The sequence below is a fragment of the Kryptolebias marmoratus genome, linkage group LG19 (assembly GCF_001649575.2).
Source record: "Kryptolebias marmoratus isolate JLee-2015 linkage group LG19, ASM164957v2, whole genome shotgun sequence".
Lineage (NCBI taxonomy): Eukaryota > Metazoa > Chordata > Actinopteri > Cyprinodontiformes > Rivulidae > Kryptolebias > Kryptolebias marmoratus.
In genome coordinates, this window is record NC_051448.1 from 16,548,249 (window position 1) to 16,567,891 (window position 19,643).

General features: G+C 41.3%; 2 protein-coding genes across 3 annotated transcripts; one reads left to right on the forward strand and one right to left on the reverse strand.

Annotated features, from left to right (window-relative positions):
* Positions 1 to 46: 46 nt before the first annotated feature.
* Positions 47 to 11,159, forward strand: mut (methylmalonyl CoA mutase). 2 transcript variants are annotated; one of them, XM_017409240.3, is made up of 13 exons: positions 47 to 139; positions 1,101 to 1,529; positions 2,686 to 3,053; positions 3,172 to 3,329; positions 5,160 to 5,331; positions 5,470 to 5,718; positions 5,822 to 5,933; positions 7,418 to 7,533; positions 7,779 to 7,894; positions 8,138 to 8,269; positions 8,366 to 8,513; positions 9,119 to 9,286; positions 10,168 to 11,159. In XM_017409240.3, exons 2-13 carry the CDS (start codon positions 1,133 to 1,135, stop codon positions 10,294 to 10,296), a joined length of 2,265 nt encoding a protein of 754 aa, XP_017264729.1. In that variant the 5' UTR covers positions 47 to 139; positions 1,101 to 1,132; the 3' UTR covers positions 10,297 to 11,159. The 2 variants fall into 2 exon arrangements, with proteins under 2 accessions (XP_017264729.1, XP_017264730.1); XM_017409241.3 differs by having other exon boundaries at positions 89 to 238.
* A 3,215-nt stretch (positions 11,160 to 14,374) lies between these two features.
* On the reverse strand, positions 14,375 to 19,292 carry opn8b (opsin 8, group member b). The gene is made up of 4 exons (XM_037981701.1): positions 19,289 to 19,292; positions 18,375 to 18,668; positions 16,068 to 16,393; positions 14,375 to 14,984 (listed from the first exon to the last, which is right to left on the reverse strand). Exons 1-4 carry the CDS (start codon positions 19,290 to 19,292, stop codon positions 14,640 to 14,642), a joined length of 969 nt encoding a protein of 322 aa, XP_037837629.1. The 3' UTR covers positions 14,375 to 14,639.
* Positions 19,293 to 19,643: the final 351 nt, after the last annotated feature.

A 19,643-nucleotide genomic window follows, 5' to 3' on the forward strand; every position in this document is an offset into this window, starting at 1 on the left:
GGCCAACCACTTTGTCGCCCGGACTACAAATGGTGCGCGCCCAGTGGGCCGACTTCAGTGTCGTGAAATTTCATTGGACGGGAACACACGCGCATTCTTGTCAACGTGGACGAGCACAACAAACAAAATAAACCACAAGGTCAGATATTACCACAGAATATTTGATAAGATGTCCCGTGTAACATAATAACCGACTGCAAACATGTCTACATTGCGAAGTCCGTGTTGGCTCCTCTAGGTAATGCAGATAAATTTAGCTTTTTGCCATTAGATATCACGCGCTCAGCTGTTAGCCTTACGCTAATAGTTTCCTTTTTTTTTTTTTTGCTAAAGTTGATAAAAAACAAAACAAGCTTTCACTTTTTCGAGGTGTCATTTGGTCGCCACATACCTGCGTGATTCAATAAACATTGTCATCTATTGTTTGTATTGTTTTGCTTGCGTATTTAACTACTAGTCACTACAATGCTATGCTAGCTAACGTCGCATTTGAATTTTAGTGTTTTCTCAAAGCAGCGTAAGCTAGCTAGCAGAGTCAAAATGCTATGCTAACGCTGGCTAACATTCTCTTTATTTCGGAAGATTTCTGTGCACTTGACGGAGCCATGTTCAGCATATTAATGTTATTAGAAGCTCACTGAAAGGTGCTTAGTGAATATTAGAAATTAACTACCTTAAAAGAAACACTTGGTGGCACTAATTCTCCATTTTGGGCATTACCCATACAGACTGAGACTAAATCATGGTTAGGTAATTCCAATCTGTCAAGTGGTTGTTGGGATATTTTGCTAACAGACAGAGTTGACAATTAATGGCAAGGTTTTAAAAAGTCTCAGCTACTACAACATCAGATTTGAGCTCACTATCTGTCAAGCTGGCTGAGTTATGCCATTTTTGTGTTTATATGTGATTAACTCCAAAAACCAATCAGTTGTAGATGTTTGTTCAGTGATTATTTTGTCAGAGTTTATAATCAAATCCGTCCACTGGGTCATGAGATAATTTGCAAATGATAGACAAGCAAACATGCACGGGCAGAAACATTATTGCTGCTTCAAGTGTTAAATGTTTTTTCCACCACCTCTTATCCTTTCCTCCAGGTTATCCATGTGCGAGTAAACCAAGAGTAAGCATGCTGACGGCACACAGGGCCTGTGCAGCACTGGCTGCCCGCCGCCTGCTTGCAGCTTCTGCCTCTTCGTCCCTCACACGCCGCTCTCAAATTCACACTTCAGTAACACGTCAGGACCAGGTCGGACTGCATCCCGAGTGGGCCAGCCTGGCTCAGAAACAGCTGAAGGGAAAGAACCCGGAAGATCTCATCTGGCGCACGCCCGAGGGAATCGACATCAAGCCAGTGTACACTCAGGCAGACTCGGAACGAAACGCCGATGAGCTGCCTGGAGTGTTTCCGTACACCAGAGGACCCTATCCCACCATGTACACTTACAGACCCTGGACAATCAGACAGTATGCCGGCTTTAGCACTGTGGAGGAGAGTAACAAGTTCTATAAAGATAACATTAAAGGTACATTTGCTTTTACTGTTTGCCGATAAAACACTTATTACTGTACTTTCAGGGTCTCTGAGTGTGGTTCCTCATTTAAGTATTGGTATTTGGATTATTAGACTTCATCTGGAAATAATTGGCCACACATACATTTTTCTAAATTTAGATTTATATCATAATATATTCATTACATTTGGTGGCACAGCGGTGTAGTGGTTAGAGCTATCGCCTCCTAGCAAGAAGGTTGCAGGATAACATCCTGATCTGGGGCCTTTTTGGGTGGAGTTTGCATGTTCTCCCTGTGCTCACGTGGGTTTACTCTGGGTACTCCTGCAGAGCAAAAACATGCATGTTGGGTTAATTGGTAACTCTTAAAAAAAAAAGAACAGATTTTAATGTGACTTTCAGGAAATGATCATTGGAAGGGCATGGACACCACAGCCAGCTGACCTTAGAAAACACAGAAATGTCTCTAATTCAGTCAGGTTTTACAGATATTGTGCAAAAATCTGGTGTGGTTGTAGCTGAGAATCATTTACAACACATACTTAGAGCGTGATGTCTTCTAATATCAAATGAGATTGGGCAAATTGGTATTTTCAAGGTTTGCCCAAAGCGGCTACAACTATGTAATTTCCTAATATAAGATTATCTTCGTCTAAAACTCTGGTATGAAAGGTGGTGGGTGATATACATTCCTTTAAGGGATTATACGCCTTTAATAATTAGTGAGTATTTACATCCAAAATTAGCTAGAGTTAAAGTAGAATTTAGTTTTTTGGGATTCAGATGTAATTGGCTGATTGACTGACTAAAGAGCTGTTTTATGGTCAAGTTTGGAATACTACGTCTTCATTATTCCTTCATCGTTTGAGAGTTTAAAGCTAATGAGGTGATTGGAAGTGTAGCGTTTCAGTAGCTCTATGAGCTCTAAGTATGATGTCATCGGTACAGAAAATCAGAGCAGGGCTGAAAAAGCAAAACAAATTGTTTCAAATCGACAGTGGAGAAAAATCAGGAATCGAAAATCAGCTGTTAGATACGCTCCTATGAGGCAAAGTCAACGATCTTTTCAGTAGGCAGTTCTCATTAAACTCCTGCCCAAGTTTGCCGTTCACCCCTCTTGTTTCCTTTTCCTGTTTTTGATCCGTTACCTTTTATATTTTTTTTTCAGCTGGTCAGCAGGGTCTCTCTGTGGCTTTCGATCTCCCCACGCACCGCGGGTATGACTCGGACAACCCCAGAGTCCACGGGGACGTCGGCATGGCGGGAGTAGCTATCGACACGGTGGAGGACATGAAGATGCTCTTCGATGGAATCCCGCTGGAGAAGATGTCCGTGTCCATGACGATGAACGGGGCCGTCATCCCGGTGTTGGCGATGTTCATCGTGACGGGAGAGGAGCAGGGCGTGCCCAAAGAGAAACTAACTGGCACAATTCAAAACGATATTTTGAAGGAGTTCATGGTGCGCAACACCTACATCTTCCCACCGGAACCTTCCATGCACGCCATCGCAGACATCTTTGCGTACACCTCCAAGGTACGTGACACGAGAGAGGCTAAGTAATTTGCAAAAGAAAACATGTTTTTAATCAGAGAGTTTACACAGGATAATTATGATTAGGTGAGCTGATGTGCCCCCATTAATATGTTCACAGTACATGCCCAAGTTTAACTCCATATCTATCAGTGGCTACCATCTCCAGGAGGCCGGAGCCGACGCCATCTTAGAGGTAGCTTACACCATCGCTAATGGCCTGGAGTACTGTCGGACGGGCCTGAAAGCAGGTTTAACCATCGACGAGTTCGCTCCAAGGTACCGAATGCACTCATTTCAATCCGTTTATACACTCACTGACCATTGTTAGTCACTGACCACCAGGGGGCGCGGTGCAGTGCGGCGCTCATTTGTTTCACAAGCACACGTTTGTGTGGGTTTTCGTTGACCTGAATGTTTTGTTTAGGAAGTCAGCGTTCGTCACCCCTGGACAGACGTTGTTCATTAACAAGGAGGAGGTCTTCAGTGTTTCAAGTGGCTCACCGAATCAATGGGCAGGGGGGGAAAAAACGAATCAAGAATTAAATTGTGGACAAACTGGTCGTTTTGCACAAAAGCAGAAGCGCTGTGGCTTCTCGAGCGATGTGATTAGTCATTACAGCAGCTGTGGCAAGCAGATGCTCGAATCAATATAAATCAAACCAACCCTGTCCTGCTTTTGTCGCTATACAAGCTCTGGCTCACGTGTTTGCCACCTTTTCTTCTCCCTCTCTCTGCTGCTTCATTTATCCGTGTAATAAGTGTGTCTCAGGCACATTTAATTCCTAATAACATCTTCAAGGTCCAGTCCTGAGCTCGACTGTTTCTTTTTATAATGACTTTAAAGACGGATTCAGTAAATGATTCACTGTTCAGTATCCCTCAACTCTGTGCGACAAATTATTTCCTCTTCCCTGTTAGCTTTCTTCTTCAACTCAACTGGGTTGTTTATGTTGACATCATTTTACCCCATTTTATTCTTTTTGAATCACACCTTGAATTTTGTAGTACTGTTTGTTACTGCGCTTTTGGGACTTTCTTTTATGCCACAAAAATGTTAGAAAAGATCCTTTATTTACAAGACATGAACTCACACGACACCAGTTTTTTTTACTGTTAGAAAGACTTGATATTTTTATATATATATATATATATATATATATATATATATATATATATATATATAAAATAAGACACATTTTTAAGGATTCATTTAATTGTGGCTGTAAAAATGCTTCATATTGTAATCAATCTGAGTATAAATAATGCTAAAAATCCAAATATATCTAAGAAGAAAATAGTTTATTTACAGGAATGCACAAAATGCATATATTAGAAGCGTAATAGGAGTGTGACCAACTTGTGAAAGCTAAGAGAACATGGGTAGAAATGTATTTTTATTAAGTTCAGTCTGTTTTTATAACCGTTTAAATGTCGGAAACTACTTCAAAATTACGATGAAACAACGTATGTGACCTATGCTGGCAAAATGAGTCAACAGTCCTGGTGAGACATGCAGACACAGAGAAGAGCCACGAATAGTCCCTGTGCAGAAACAATAAGTTACATTAAAAAAAATCCTGACTCGTAAGTGGCAGAAAGCTTTCTTTGTTTGCACATTTTTTTGACATATAAACTGTATAAGAATATAAGCAGGATGTGTAAAAATTGTTGAAAAAGTAGAGCTTATTTAGAAACATTTTGGAAAGTTTAGGCAGCTCAAAAAGGAGTTCTGTGGCAACGTTTTCGCGAATCCTAAAACCTGCGATTTTGTAAAAAACATCAAACCATTTAAAGATGTCGAAGTGCCAGTTCAGTCGTGTCTGTGAGCCATTTAAAGTCTGAATGATGTTTCTCTATCGTGAAGTATGTCTGAGCTGCAGAGCTCCAAAGAGAGCTGGGTTTTCTTGTTCGTTTTGCCAAAGTCCGGATGAATGGTGTCACAGATTTTAGCTCTGGATGGCGGGTCGAGGCTGCTGTACCATCTGGCTGTGAGGTCCAGGATAATTCTGTGATCCATGTCAGGACAGGGAGCTGAATTTGCGTCTTTTAGAGACAGATGCATCTTTTGGGGGTTTTGTATCTTAACGTCTTCTCTGTTTTTGTCAGACTGTCATTTTTTTGGGGCATAGGGATGAATTTCTACATGGAAATAGCCAAGCTGAGAGCAGCCAGGAGGTTGTGGGCCACTCTGCTTAAAGAAAAGTTCCAGCCCAAGAATGCCAAGTCTCTCCTCCTGCGCACCCACTGCCAGACTTCAGGCTGGTCTCTCACAGAGCAAGTAAATCCCAAACTGACTTTTTTCTGTCTGTAGTTTTATTGTTTGTTTTATCTCGGCTCCTAACTGGTTTTCAAACAAAGTACCAAAATGAAAGCAAGCCGTCCTACGTGACTTGCCGTGCGCCGCCTCTTTCTGTAGGATCCGTACAACAACGTGATCCGTACGGTGATCGAAGCCATGGCTGCTGTGTTCGGGGGCACCCAGTCACTACACACAAACTCTTTCGACGAAGCTCTGGGGTTACCGACTGTGAAGAGTGCCCGCATCGCCAGGAACACCCAGATTATCGTCCAAGAAGAGTCGGGCATCCCCAAAGTGGCCGATCCCTGGGGGGGCTCGCACATGATGGAAGCTCTGACTAACGATGTCTATGACGCTGCTTTGAAGGTTCGTCATCGCGACATATAAGCTCATCCAGCTCTTTACTTTGTGCAGTTTGAGGGTAATCGACTACAGTAAGCGGTGATTATAGTTTTTGCTTTTTTTCTAGTTCATCAAAGACATCGAGGAGATGGGAGGCATGGCCAGAGCTGTGGCAGAGGGCATTCCAAAACTTCGAATCGAGGAATGTGCTGCACGAAGACAGGCCCGCATTGACTCAGGTACTGCAGAACCATGTCTTCTTAATTATTTAGAACCTCTCAGTCTTTAATATCTTTATCTTTTCATACACACGTCCTAAGACGGGACATATTCTGGTATGGAGCCGTCTGTCTGTGGACAGTTTCTTGTCCGAATTCCAAGGATAACCCTTTAACATAAAAATGTCAAATTGCACAGCTGGTCGCCTCATGGGTCAAGGATGATTCCTTTTTAACTCAAGGTCACGGGGTTAAAGGTCAAGGTCGCAGGTGAGCCCTTTGTGAAGACCTTGCCTGTGCTCCAGCTCTAGACACGTGTATTGAGGATTGTTGTGTGAGAGAAATCGTTTTTTTGGATTTTGATTACTCTGACATTCTTCTGACAGGTGTATTATGCACCTTGGCAGGACTCTTTGTTTTACTTCTCGTACATCTATCAGGAAGAGCTGACAGCTAGAGTTCAGGTTGCATTTGGAGGACACAAAACGATTCTGTTCTGTTGCTTCAAACATAGCGTGGGATTGCGTTTGAGTAGCTACACCGAAGATGACCACAGTTGGAAAACATTAAAAGTGACACATTGCTTTAATATTTTATAAAAGACTATTTACTTTCTCCATCTTTATTGGTCTCAAAAGCCCTGGAGTGTAAGTGAAATAGTTGCTTCACATCAGGGGTGTATTTTACTCAGTGGTAGGGAGGTCACCTTCCAATCAAAGGACTGGGGGGTTCAAGCCCCAAACCCTTGCAGCATGTAAAAGTGCTTTTGAGCAAGACACTGATTTTCCCACTGTCCCTCTGATGTGCTTATTGGAGTATGAGCAAAACCATTATTAAAAAAAGATATTTATATAGAGTTTAAAATATACCGGAACGCTATGGATGAGTGTGTGTGAATGGGTCAGTAAGAAGCACTGTAAGGAGATTTGCAGAACCTGGAGAGGTTAAATATGTGCGATAGAAGTGTGGAGCATTTTACCTTTCAGTCAGCATGGTAGTTACTGAGTAAGTTTTCCCTTCTGTGAGTCCAAAGCATAATCCAACTCTTCATTTCAAGAAGAAATTATAGTACAAAATAATTCCAACTAGATGTTCATAAAAAACATAATTGTTCGCCTTTGCCTTTTGGTGGCAGGTGATAAACAAATGAAACCTTTGTATGAGGGTAGACAGCTGTATTTAAGGGCATTAGTAGAAATGGGTCAAACCTAGAGGTCCCAATTAGTGCTTGCTTTTATAACATTTACTGTGGTTTTAGTTTCTTGAAATGTTGTGGAGTAAAAGCACGAAATTGAAAAAAACTGAGAATACCGAAGCGTGGGTCATGTTGTGTATTCAGAAATAATTGAGAAATTCAATCGTGTTTTTGCGAAGGACTTTTCGAACAGTGGCTCGTTTTGTCCCGACCGCCTCCGTCTTCGTCGATGGTTGTGTTCTCTGATTTTTTTTTCGCTGTCAGTTTGCGCGCCCGAAATGGCATTTTTCTGCTTTTTTTCTTTTTCCAGGGTCGGAGGTCATCGTTGGGGTGAACAAGTACCGTCTGGAAAAGGAGGAGACCGTGGAGGTGCTCGCCATCGACAACACCGCCGTGCGGCAGAAGCAGATTGACAAGCTGAATAAGGTCAGCGTCGCTGTTGACATGAAAATACCCCAAACCTGTGATGTTTACAGTTTCACTGGAGGAACACAGAAACTCTTGTGTTAAAGAAAAATCTTTGAGTCTTTCTGCAACAAGTCACAGAAGTGACAAACAAGTTTTGAACGACAACTTTAAAGTAGCACGATAATCACCTTGTATCAACTTTTTTGGACAACAGGATGGATGAATCTTGCTTCCATGTTTATTTCACCGTGCCTTTCATTTAGGTGAAGGAGAATCGGGATCCAGAAGCAGCGAAGAGGTGTTTGGCAGCGATTGAGGAGTGTGCTAAAACCAGGGAGGGCAACCTGCTGGCCCTGGCTGTAGAGGCGTCACGAGCCAGGTCAAAACCTCCCACACCACTGGTCCAATTTTAACCACTCTGATATCTGTGGGAACTGGTTTAATGCACATCAGATGATATTGTTCTCAATTTATGATATGTTAGAACACTCGCATACAGTTAGAGGGGTATTTTTCTCCATAACGCTTTTATTAAATGGTTAGTTTTAGCAGTTGTGCCTATGTTTTCTGCAATATAATGTGATAGCATGTTTAGGAATGTGCGTTCTGCTCCTTTGTGTAGATGCACTGTCGGTGAAATTACTGATGCAATGAAGAAAGTGTTTGGAGAACACAAGGCCAGCACCAGGATGGTGAGCGGCGCTTACCGCAGTGAGTTTGGAGAACACGAGGAGATCATCTTGGCCAACAACAGGTAGAAAATCACCACAAGTCACTTCACGACCTTCGTACTCATCGCTTCACAAGTTAAATCTTGTGTTTTTTGTTTTTTTTTTCCTCAACCTTACAGAGTTGCAGATTTCAAGAAACACGAGGGCAGGAACCCTCGACTGCTGGTGGCGAAGATGGGACAGGACGGCCATGACAGAGGGGCCAAAGTCATCGCCACAGGCTTTGCAGATTTGGGTTTCGATGTAGACATTGGACCACTGTTTCAGGTCAGTGTTTTGTCAGAATATCTACATTATGCAGTCTTCCTCTGCAAGTTGTTGCTCACACATTCAGTTCACATGAAAAGACACAAGACAGGATGTAGAAACGAAAGCATCCCTTAAAGAAAAGCATATCGCCCGCTACCTTTCGTGCTGGAGTTTTAAATGAGATTGTCTTATGCTGAGAAGGAAGTTACAACCGTTAGGCATACAGTATCACGAAAGTGTTAGCACATGGAGTGTTTTGAGGATGACTCTTAGCTACTATAACACCAATTTTAGCGTTACAGAGTTTAGAGTTTTAGCCATTTTACACATTTTTGTGTAGGCAAAAGTGGCAGACATCTTGAATTGGCTTAATAAGAGTTAATAAGTTGTAGAGGTACATTCAGTGATAAATTTCTGAGAGTTTCTGAGTTTAGCTTCATGTCTGCCTCCATGTGTGTGTCATTTATAAAGTGTGTTTATATTTACAGTTAATGAAAGTAGGAACAGTTTTTTCTCACAGAGGTGAAAATGAGAGTATCTTATGACTGTCCCTAACTTTAAAACCTTATTCTGAGTTGCACGCTTTTCTTTCCCCTCGGCCCTGTTGTGGCGTTCGGTTGCAGACGCCAGTCGAAGTCGCCCAGCAGGCAGTGGATGCGGACGTTCACTGCGTCGGAGTCAGCACACTCGCTGCAGGACACAAGACCCTGGTCCCCGAGCTCATCAAAGAGCTACGGAAGCTCAACAGGCCCGACATCCTCGTCATCTGTGGGGGTGTCATCCCTCCGCAGGTAGCTTCAGCAAAAAGGCTTATTTAGGAAAGAGGCAGGGAGCCAGGAGCTAACCTCTTCTCATTTTCCTGCCACTTGCAACAAAACATTTCCGAGTTAGTTCATTTTTAGAAGTATTTCAGCATAGCAGAATCAGCCCCTCGAGGAAAAACAAAACAGCCTATATACTAGTTAACTATGCTTATAGTAATCTTTAATTTAGCTTTGAGAGATTGTTCTGTTAATGAATGAAGCAGAATCAACAAATTTGATTATGTCAGTGATGAGTTTTGAAAGAACTCAGGGAATAGCTGTTGACGAATTGCTTCACTTTTATCACATCATGATTTTTGTCTTCTTTGTGGCAAATGCAGCCATTTTTGGCGCTTTTCACTGCATCGATTGTCATGACAGTGCGATAGCAGTCGAAAAAAGAAGTGGAAATGAAGACAGAAGCAAACACTGCTGAAGTGCTCGCAGCAAACAGTATCTGACTTTGACACAGTGTTTTTTTTTTTTTGGCAAAGACTATATTCAGTTACAGCTCTTCTATGAGCCTGCTTAGATTTCAGCATGAATGGTGTTTCTGAAGCATTGAAAACTTGTAGAAATGTGATCTGACTGTCTTGTAGACAAAGACCCAGCTTGTGATGAGCTCGGTTCCTAATGCAATAACTAAATCTGTGTTTACTGTCCTGTCAGACGGCAAAACACACCTACAGGTTCACTGTACCTTTCTGTTTTTACAACAGGAAATGATTTCTTTAATGTAATTTCTGTAGTTTAAACCAGTAGTTTTTAGCTTTTCGAAGTGCAGCTCCCTCTAAGGGGGAAAATTTGCTTGTAACTCTTTAAGAAGGATCGTAAATCTAAACTGTGTCCCTTTCTTTGTGTGTCTGCAGGACTATGAGTTCCTGTACCACAGCGGTGTGTGTTCCATCTTCGGCCCAGGAACCAGGATCCCACAAGCTGCTGTTGAAGTGATCGACAACATTGAGAAGAGTCTCGTAAAGATACGACAAGCCATGTAAAAAATAAAACCAAACAAAAAGGTTTTGTTGGGGATGTGAAGAGCAGGAACACCGTCCCCCTCTGTGGTTGAACTGTTGGAGCGTCAGAGTTGAAATACTTCATCAGGTCTGAGTCGCACACATTGACTTAAACTCTAAAAATGAAATGTCACCTGTTACAACATCCCCGTGTGCCTGCATTCCTCACAAGGTTGCTACATTTAGTAAAATCCTTCAAATAGCTTAGAAATTTCTGAACACGTGGCTTTAAATTTTGTTAATATTTGTATCAGAAGCACACAGTTCGACATTCACGTCAGCATTATCTCTCTGCAGGTATTTGTTTTTAAGTGAGCAGTTTTAAAGCGTTTCACAGCACTGTAAAACTACTCTGGATGTGATTTAAAGTGGGGTTAATGTCAGTGCAGTGGAGACTGGGCAATAAAACTGATGCCAAAACAAAGCACTTCTGACACATTATATCTGCTTCTAATTTTCATTGCTTTGATCTTTCTGAAAGGAGCCTTTTTCTTTGTTTGTCCTTGCATCAGTTTAACCTAAACACCTGGTGTTGAAGAGAAAAAGAAAAAAAGCAACAGAACAGCCATCACGTTGTAGGAAATTGTTGGAATTAGTATTTTTGTACATCATGTTTTGCACGCTCATAAGGTGAGTTGACTTTTAAGTTTTCTGTCAAGTCTGCAGGTCATATGATCCACATCTCTGACCAGAAATTATTTATTTTATTCAGTTTAATCATTTTTATTTAAATCTTTTCTTTGAATGATTTTAATAGAGAACAGTCAATTTTTAAAAATCTAATTCTATTTTAGATCTGATTCAGACTGTATTGTATTATAATTAAATTAGGTTTATGATTTTGACTTGTTGCTGCTTTGTATTGTGCTTGCAGATGACTTATTGTAGTTCGACTCTAATTAAATAAACCGACTTTAATTTAATTGAACTATCCAATGTGGTGGATGAAGCGACATCTAGTGGCAGAAGTTGTAAACGGCAACCAATGGTCTTTCCTTCTGTGATTTAAAACTTTTAAAAACCGTTTTAAAAGTAATACAGCCTCTCTCGTTCAGGGGTGAGGAGTCAAACAGTTGACTCTTCGCCAAAATAAATATTTATTGTGTTTAATTTAAATTGGACAGCTCTGTTTTTAAGGTAGTCATCAGGCACTTAGTTAGAACGGTCTCTGAGTGTTTTGTTCGGATCAGTAAAAGTTTTGCATTTGTGTGCTTCGAGTTGAGGATTTATCCCTGTGAAACTCTGGTTATTATCCAGAAACTGCCCTTCATTATAAATACCTGCAGTGATCCGTTCCTCCTTTGTGCAGCTCAACACTACACGCTGTAGGAAAATGATCATCGACTGAGGACCGCAGGACCACATCCGGCCCACAATAACATCCCATCCAACCTCAGTGTGTAAAGTTTTTAATAAACTATGGACTTGCTTGACAACCCAACACTGAAGTTGGCTGTTAGCAAAAAGTTTAATGATTGCAAAGTTAGCAACCAGTCAGTTGGAAAGTTTTGGTCAAAATCTTGCTCCATGTGTCCAAAGCTGCTACCTTGTAGTTGAAACAAAACCTGTATTTCATGATGGCACTGTTTGTGGTGCTTGTTGTCAGCCATTAATGGTGTCAGAAATCCCAGGTTAGTTTACTTTTGCTAATATTTAGACTCATTCAGTATTTCTTATACTGTCTCAGGTTGAAGGGACATCATCTCACCTAATAACGTCTCTCTTCTACACGTCACTGACGCGTAATACCTTTTGACGACCCTTCCTTCATATTTCTGTGCCTCAGTCTTTTGTTCTGTGTTAGACTGTGGGCCGGCGGAGGAATGAAAGGTGAATCGAACTGAACAAATGTGCAGCCGAGATATTTCATCCCTGACTGGATCTGAAACTGATTCAGGTTTATGCAAGAGCAGTCAGGTCAAATGGTATCTGCTCACAGCTCAAGCAGTTGGTCTTTATGAAACAAAAAAGACCAAATGCTTGAGTTCTGCACACGTATTTTTAAATAGAATTGAAATGATGTTTATAAAGACAGACTTTATAGAGATGGATGAGGGGGCTTCACCTTCCAGCTTGACTGCTGGTTGGTCACAATAGGCACTGAACCTTCAGGTTTAGTTATGTAGGTAACGCTTCTGAAGTGATTAAAAGGAAAACAGCCAAAACAACCATGACTCTCGTGATTCAGGAGGTGCTAACACCCCCTACGAGATGTCAGTGTCTGAGCGTCCCTGGTGAGACCTGATGTAAGGCTTTTTCACACGGTCCTGTTCAGCACATGAGCCGTCACTGCACATTAGAGCCCTGTGTGGAAGGGGAAGTAAAGACTGGAGGTCTGAAGTCGATGCCGACTTACATGAACAAAGACACTCCTGTCAAACCAACAACTCAGATCAGATATGAAAAAAAACCTTCCCTCAGCTCTGACTTCTGCTAGGCTGAGTATTTCCTTGCTATAAGAAAGATATTGCTATCAGAAATAAGCAATCCACTGCATCTTCAGCTCCTCGGATGTTGAGTATGTTGCCAACAAAGATACTCTGTGTGTAACTGAGTCATTTTATTGTTCTTGCACATATTACAACGTTAGGCTTTCTACTTCACAGACTCGTCCATTTCAGACGATATAAAGCCTCTCTAGTGGGATAGTTTACAGACACGACAGGGGTAATGGGAGCACTTGTAGACTAGATTGTGGTGCAGGAGACGACACGGCTTTCAAAGTCACGATTTAACACTTTGTTTTAAAGTGTTTTTGCTTCTCTTGTCTGTGGGAGAAACTGAATGTCATATTCAGTCTTCTTCCTCTTGATAACTTCTTGCCAGTCTATATTGGAGCAAAAACTTTATTATATGGAAAAAAAAGATAAAATGTTATGAGCAGAAACAGATGTGTACTGCTTAAAGGTTCATTTTGTTCTAGTTAGTGACATCTAGTGGTCATAATTGGAAATGACAGCCACCTCCAACACTATCCACCTACTGAATAAATGAATCGTTTGATAAATTAAAATGCTCAGCCTCAGTTCTTCAGCTCTATGTGATTAAGGGAACTTTAAGACCCCATGCCTTAAGGAAAACGATCTGGTTTGATAAATGGAGATGTGTTCAATCACTGTACTGTTTTACTAGTGGCAACAGAAAGACAAAAATCTGTCAAAGGTATCCACTCGTGACCGAATTCACCATTTAAACTCCACTATACTCTCACAGAAAGGAAACTGAATTTTGAACAGTTTAATAATTGCAGTTTAGCCATTTCCACACATTTCTGTTCATCAGTGGATTGTGTTGCCATTTTGTCTAAGTGAGCAACCTGAAACCGTCAGTCTTGCTGTTGTCATTTGTTTGTGTATTTGGGGGAAAGAAGAAGAAGACACACAGGGCCACAGGTGACAAAGCTGTGTTATATAAGCTCATTAAGACAGTCAAGATTCTTTTTATTGAGCAAAAAAATTTAAAAAAAAATTCGACAACTTCCCTTCTACAGCAAACCAAAACAAAGCAACTTCTCAGTGGTTTCCTGAAACAAAGAGCCCCAAAGATGCTGATAGTAAGCAGACATGGCAGCAGAGTCCTTGAGTCCTTGCTCTTATGATTCATTGCACTAAACTGAACCATTCTTCGTACCTTTTGTGATGGTAATATTACCATTCTTTTGTGCAGAAGACGCTGCTGCACACATAGATACAACTGCTTCATTGTAAGGTAATAACACATATTGTTCACTTACCAAAGTAATTACAGACTAATTAAAACATAGCTTTTAACAATACATTAAAATGCTTGACATAAATATCTTTCTTTACCACTGAACGATACCATTCATACTCTGAAGGTCATTGTACCAACGACAGCTTGGTCCATAATATTTTACAGGCTGGGGTCCTGACGTAAACTGCTGTTTGTGTGCCAGATCTGTGTGGCCCTCAAGGACAGCCATCATCAAACACATAATAGAAACAATGCCTGAAAAGAAGAAAATTCCTCCTTCCTGCTGAAAGCTAAAATAATTAAAGTCCACAATGCCTTTTTATCCATGCTCAATAAAGAAGTTTTTTTTGTTGCATTTCTCCATCCTTTTCTTTGGTCCCTTGTGGCTGCCGTTTCTCAGGTTTTGCTGTGTGACAGTTATGACGTTTCTGGGCTACGATGGTGCAAAGAGGTTTGCCAACTACAAGCTTGGTTGAACATTCACAGCATTTAAGGTTGTGCCGTCACTCGTTTTCATCCGTTCTCACCGCCTATCGGAGATCCCGGTGTAATACGTCAAACCAGAACGGGGCTTTCCATCGCTCTTATGTCTTAAGTCTTTCGGTCCAAAGTCACTGCCTCAGCTCTAGGATCTCCTGCACGGTTTCCTGCGGCGTCTCTTTACTCTTCACATTCACACTGACCATGTATATGTTGTTGTCGTTGATGCTGGTGGAAACGTGGCACGGATTGGAGCCAAAGCACATCCATCCCAGCTGCTTTACCTCCTGTTTGAAGCTCTGGCTGAAGAAGTAGTAGACCATGGGGTTGTACACAGTGGAGCTCTTTGCGAACATGCAGGGCAGCAGGCTGACTTCGGGCGAGAGTTTGCTGCTGTCGTTCAGAATGGACCACAGGCTCACCAAACCGTATGGCGTCCAGCAGCCTATGAAACCTATGCTGATCAACACAGCAATCTGCAGTGGAACATGTGAGGAGAGTTAGTAAAACAGATCCCAGCCAAAGTGCAAAAAAAATATACAAACACTCAAGTGGTTTCACATTTATTTGCCTAGTCTAGCCAAGTTAACGTCCAAACGCCAATTCGACTGCGAGTCTGTGGTCTAGCCTTATTAAGTCAGCTTTAAGAAACTCAAACAGCTCTGCTTTAAGAAATAGGCAACATCCAAAACTTAGAAAGCCATCCTCAGACATCTACTGCAATCCTGGATTCTAGAAATTATTTAAAGGGGATATTGCGTGTGTATGCAAATGGAGCATTTGTTTCAGACTTCTTGCATCAATTTTATACCGAGCCCTCTACTGCTATAAGAGCTAAAGTGTCTTGGAATCTGTCCCTATACATTAATGGATACCATTGTCAAAAAAAAAAAGATGGACAAAGCCATTAACTTCCATTGTCCAAAACTGAAGGAAAAAAGCCTGATTTTTTTGGGTGCTGCCATGTTGTGTGTTTGGAGCCAGAGTGTGTGTACTGGGGGCGTAGGGCTGTACCCTCACACCCTCCCAACTCACTAAGAGGCTGTCACACTGTCAATCACAGGGTAACATGAGAATACTCACTGAGACGAAAAAATGCACATATGAACATAGAGCAACAAGTTAAGATCTATCAAAAAGAAAACGACACCTGAAAATTTTTTTATCTGAAGTTCATTTTTAATTTCTAGTCAGGAAGGGGCAGGACTAAAAAAAATATACTGCAGCCAGCCTACAATGGAGCGCTCGTCCTTTGTGGCTTCAACTTCTGGTTCTGTTCCTGTCTCTAGTTCTAATGTTGATGATGCGAACATGTGAAGACCAAGGACATGCAGAAGAAGGTGAGGTGTCACAGGTAATATACATTAGCCAAACACAAAAATGGTTATAACTCAGTCAGTTTTACAGATATTGAGCTAAAGTTTGACGTGGTAGTACCTGAGAGTCATTCTCAAGACATGCCTGATTGTCCTACATAATCTGTTTTCTTACATAAACAGAGGAAAGTGTTTCATATGAGGTGTAAATACGTTTGGATGTGTTCAAAAACAACAACTTACTATTAACAGCCTTCGGTGAAGCTTGACAATATTGGGAACGTGGTTGCTGTTCGACGACTTTTTGTAAGTGAAATACAGCTTCAGCGCGATGCCGAAGTAGCAGCAGATGATGACGATGCAAGGCGCGAGCAGATTGACGGAGAACAAGGAGACGACGAACGAGAAGCCCTCGTGTTTCATCTGCCCCCAAGCGAGCGAGCAGGACAGGCCAAAGGGCTCGGGCCCATAGCGGCCCCAGCCCAGAATGGGGAACAGAGCCCAGACGAGAGCGTACAGCCAGGTCCACACGCACAGAATCTTCACCTTCTTCCAGCTGATTGTCTCTCCTGCAGAAAGAGGCATACAAGTTGTTGTCCGTGATCCACGGAACAAAAGGTACTCACATAAAAAAAAGGCTTTAACCTTGAGGGAAGCTTACAGTTTCTGGCTAAATTAATGTTCTTTTTAGAAACGCATAAATGTTAGGTTTGTTGTTGCAAATACAAAATTCAAGGCTAGCATTCCTTAAAAGATCCAATGATTACTTTCTAAGAGTTTAATTAAAATCCATCTAGTGATTTGTGGAATAGTTCAATAAAAAACACACACAGACATCACGGCAAGTGATAATAAAGTCACATTCGCATCATTAAAGATTTTTAAATCAAGCAGTTGGCACTTTAAAATTAATTTTTATCCATTAAATTTAGTTAAAGAACATCTAAGTGATAAAATCAGTTTGGATTTTGATAAATTATATGAGCTGTGCGGCTTTACGGTCATTTGTGTTCACTCTAAAAAATGAAACTAAATAAAATAAAAATGTAAAAATCCATATTCAGACAGATTAAGACATGCAAACACTTTGGTCAAGACAAACAGCACGGTTATGTCCCAGGCTTACACGCTGCAGGGCAAAAAGGATGTAATAAGATGATGTTTGAGATGAATTCATCAGCTAGATATGATTAAAATCGTGTTTTGGGAAGGCTTTTGCATTAAATATGACCATATAGACAATATAGATGCATCTGGATATATGATGAGAATATTTCAGACATGATCCACCAGATCAGAAATAGCTTCAGGTTGAAAAAGAAAAGAAAACAAAGAATAAAGATGTTCAGTCAACAGCAGTTTATTAGGAACCCGTAGCATCCTAACATTAGAAGCAAAAATCCATTATCATTCCAAGAGTAATACCACTCCATCACCATTATTTAGTAATCTGCTGAAAGGGACAGAAGATGGATCTTGAATTGTTCTGACCTACATTTTGTTCTGCATATTACATTTTTTTTTATTTCTGAAACCTGTTTACCAATATCTTGGGGAAAATATTGGACCTGCTTTCAAATCTGCGATGAGATGGAAACAAATTTGCTTCTTATTATTCCTTGCGTTAACCTGAGAGCCCTGCGCTGATGGAGGCCTCACGGTGAATTAGTCTTTAGGCTCCGTGCTGTTTTTCTGCTTGTTGGACCTTCATTACGCCTGATTTATTATTATAAGGTCCAGGTAAATATCCAGACCGTGTGAGCTGTTGAGCCTGTTCTTTCCTCAAAGATGAAACATTTGCATGCAAGTCATTTCTACATTTCTGCCTGCAAATAACTACCACAACAAAACTCTCAGACGTGGTCCCTAATTTAACAGAAATAACAAAACAACACTTTACCAACTGAATGAATAACTTCATAATTATTGCCTGTCAAAGAAAGCGAAAGGGCGAGAACGGTTTTGCCAGTATCTGTTCATTTGTCTGTTTGCAAAAATTCTCATGAACTACTGGACGATTTTTATTGAAACTCTCAGACTGTAATCCATGGATTTACATCTACAACTGGTTTACTTTTGGAGTCAACCCAATTCAAGATGGCCACCACAGCTAATTGACATATCTAACACAGAAATGGCTGTAACTTAGCCAGATATACAGATGTGGAGCTAAAGATTGGTGTGGTAGCTGACATATTCGGGGTGCTAACTGATGCACAAGATCTCACAGTATTGCATGAGATTTCGATTAACATTTACAAGGTTTTGCCAAAATGGCTGTAACTCTGTCTATTCTCATAATAAAACACTTTCAGTTTAAAACGCTGGCACAGACGGTTTCATAAATTCATGCTTCATTTTCAGCTCTTTTTCATTCCCAAACCTTTGTCACTGAGTTCAGACTAGTTGTCAGTCCAGTCAGAGTTAGACTATTTCTCCAAACTCAAGTTGTTATTGTTCATAACTTCCCACAGAACCTCACTTCAAACGCCCCAAACTATCCCTTCAGTGCAGTTGTTGATTTACCATTTGAAGCCTGGATTTACTTACTGGGAGAGTGCAGATTGAGGGACACAATGAAGCGCACGATGGCCAACACGGTGAGGTTCATGATGCTGGCGATGCCAAAAAAGAAGCCTGCGAGGCCGTAGTACACGCAGGAAACATCTCCCCCGAGCCAGTGGTGGCTCCAGGCAGAGGCAACGGCCAGGGGGTACATGGTGACAGCTGCTCCCAGGTCTGTCACTGCCAGATTCACGCTCAGCAGCTCCGGAGGCTTCATCCTCGCTGATCTTTTGAAAGCCATGATGAGGACCAGCAGGTTTCCAACAATGGAGAGCACAGCTGAGAGCGATAGGGGGAGGAGAGACAGCGGGAAAAGGAAAACAAAAAGCAGGGAGATCGCCCGTTAAGATGATTATACCACTAGAGTCATAAATAGCTCTTTATGAATACATTTTCCGAGGATAATGCCTTTTTGTTGCTGATGAAAAATAAAACCCAACAAGAGTACCGCCAACAGTACATAATACACCTGTCAGGAGACGGTCAGAGTAATCAAAAACCAAAGCATAAATTTCCTCACACAACAATCCTAAACGCATGTGTCTAGAGTTGGAGAACAGGCAAGGACAACCAGAGAAGGACAACCTTGACCTTTGACCTTGAAATCACTAGGGATAATCCCTGACCCATCAGGTATCCCTTCTGAGCAGTTTGACATTCCTACGTTACACGGTTGTAGAGTTTCAAAAAACGTTCACCTTTGACCTTGACCTTTGACCCCATGCCCTTGAAATCAATAGGGATCATCCCTGATCCACGAGGTGTCCAGATGTGCAGTTTCACATTCTTATGTTAAACAATCGCAGAGTTAGAGCACGGACAAGATTTTCTGAAAGGGGTCACCTGTAACCTTGACCTTTGATCCTGTAACCTTGAAATCACTGGGGATCATCCCTCACCCATGAGATGTCTAGCTGTGCAGTTAAAAGGTTATCAATTTCGGGCTCTGACTAGGAATTCTCTATGGACAGCGTCATAACCTAATTTGTCCCATCTTAGGACAGTTGATGTGTCAACACCAGTGGTTCCTTGGCACAAAGAAACAAACATACTTACACAGGTGCAAAATAGGATTTTGGTCCTTACAGTTTATTCATGACATGTGTCAGAGTGCGTTTTGATCTAACAAATATTAAAAGGTATAAACATTTTTATCGCCTTCTGCTAAAAGTAAAGGCAGAGCAAGAATGTTTTTGCTCATGTCTGTGTGTGTCTGGATTTGTCTGCTAGCAAAATATCTCACGAATCACTAAA

Excerpts from the sequence above, each read along its gene's own strand:
- mut (XM_017409240.3), top strand. The coding sequence starts at position 1,133 with ATGCTGACGGCACACAGGGCCTGTGCAGCACTGGCTGCCCGCCGCCTG. Across the intron at positions 5,934-7,417 it reads ACAGGCCCGCATTGACTCAG|GGTCGGAGGTCATCGTTGGG; the intron begins GTACTGCAGAAC and ends TTCTTTTTCCAG. Across the intron at positions 7,895-8,137 it reads GTAGAGGCGTCACGAGCCAG|ATGCACTGTCGGTGAAATTA; the intron begins GTCAAAACCTCC and ends TCCTTTGTGTAG.
- opn8b (XM_037981701.1), bottom strand. Across the intron at positions 16,394-18,374 it reads CCTCAATCTGCACTCTCCCA|GAGAGACAATCAGCTGGAAG; the intron begins GTAAGTAAATCC and ends CTCTTTCTGCAG. Across the intron at positions 14,985-16,067 it reads TTCACCGAAGGCTGTTAATA|ATTGCTGTGTTGATCAGCAT; the intron begins GTAAGTTGTTGT and ends GTTCCACTGCAG.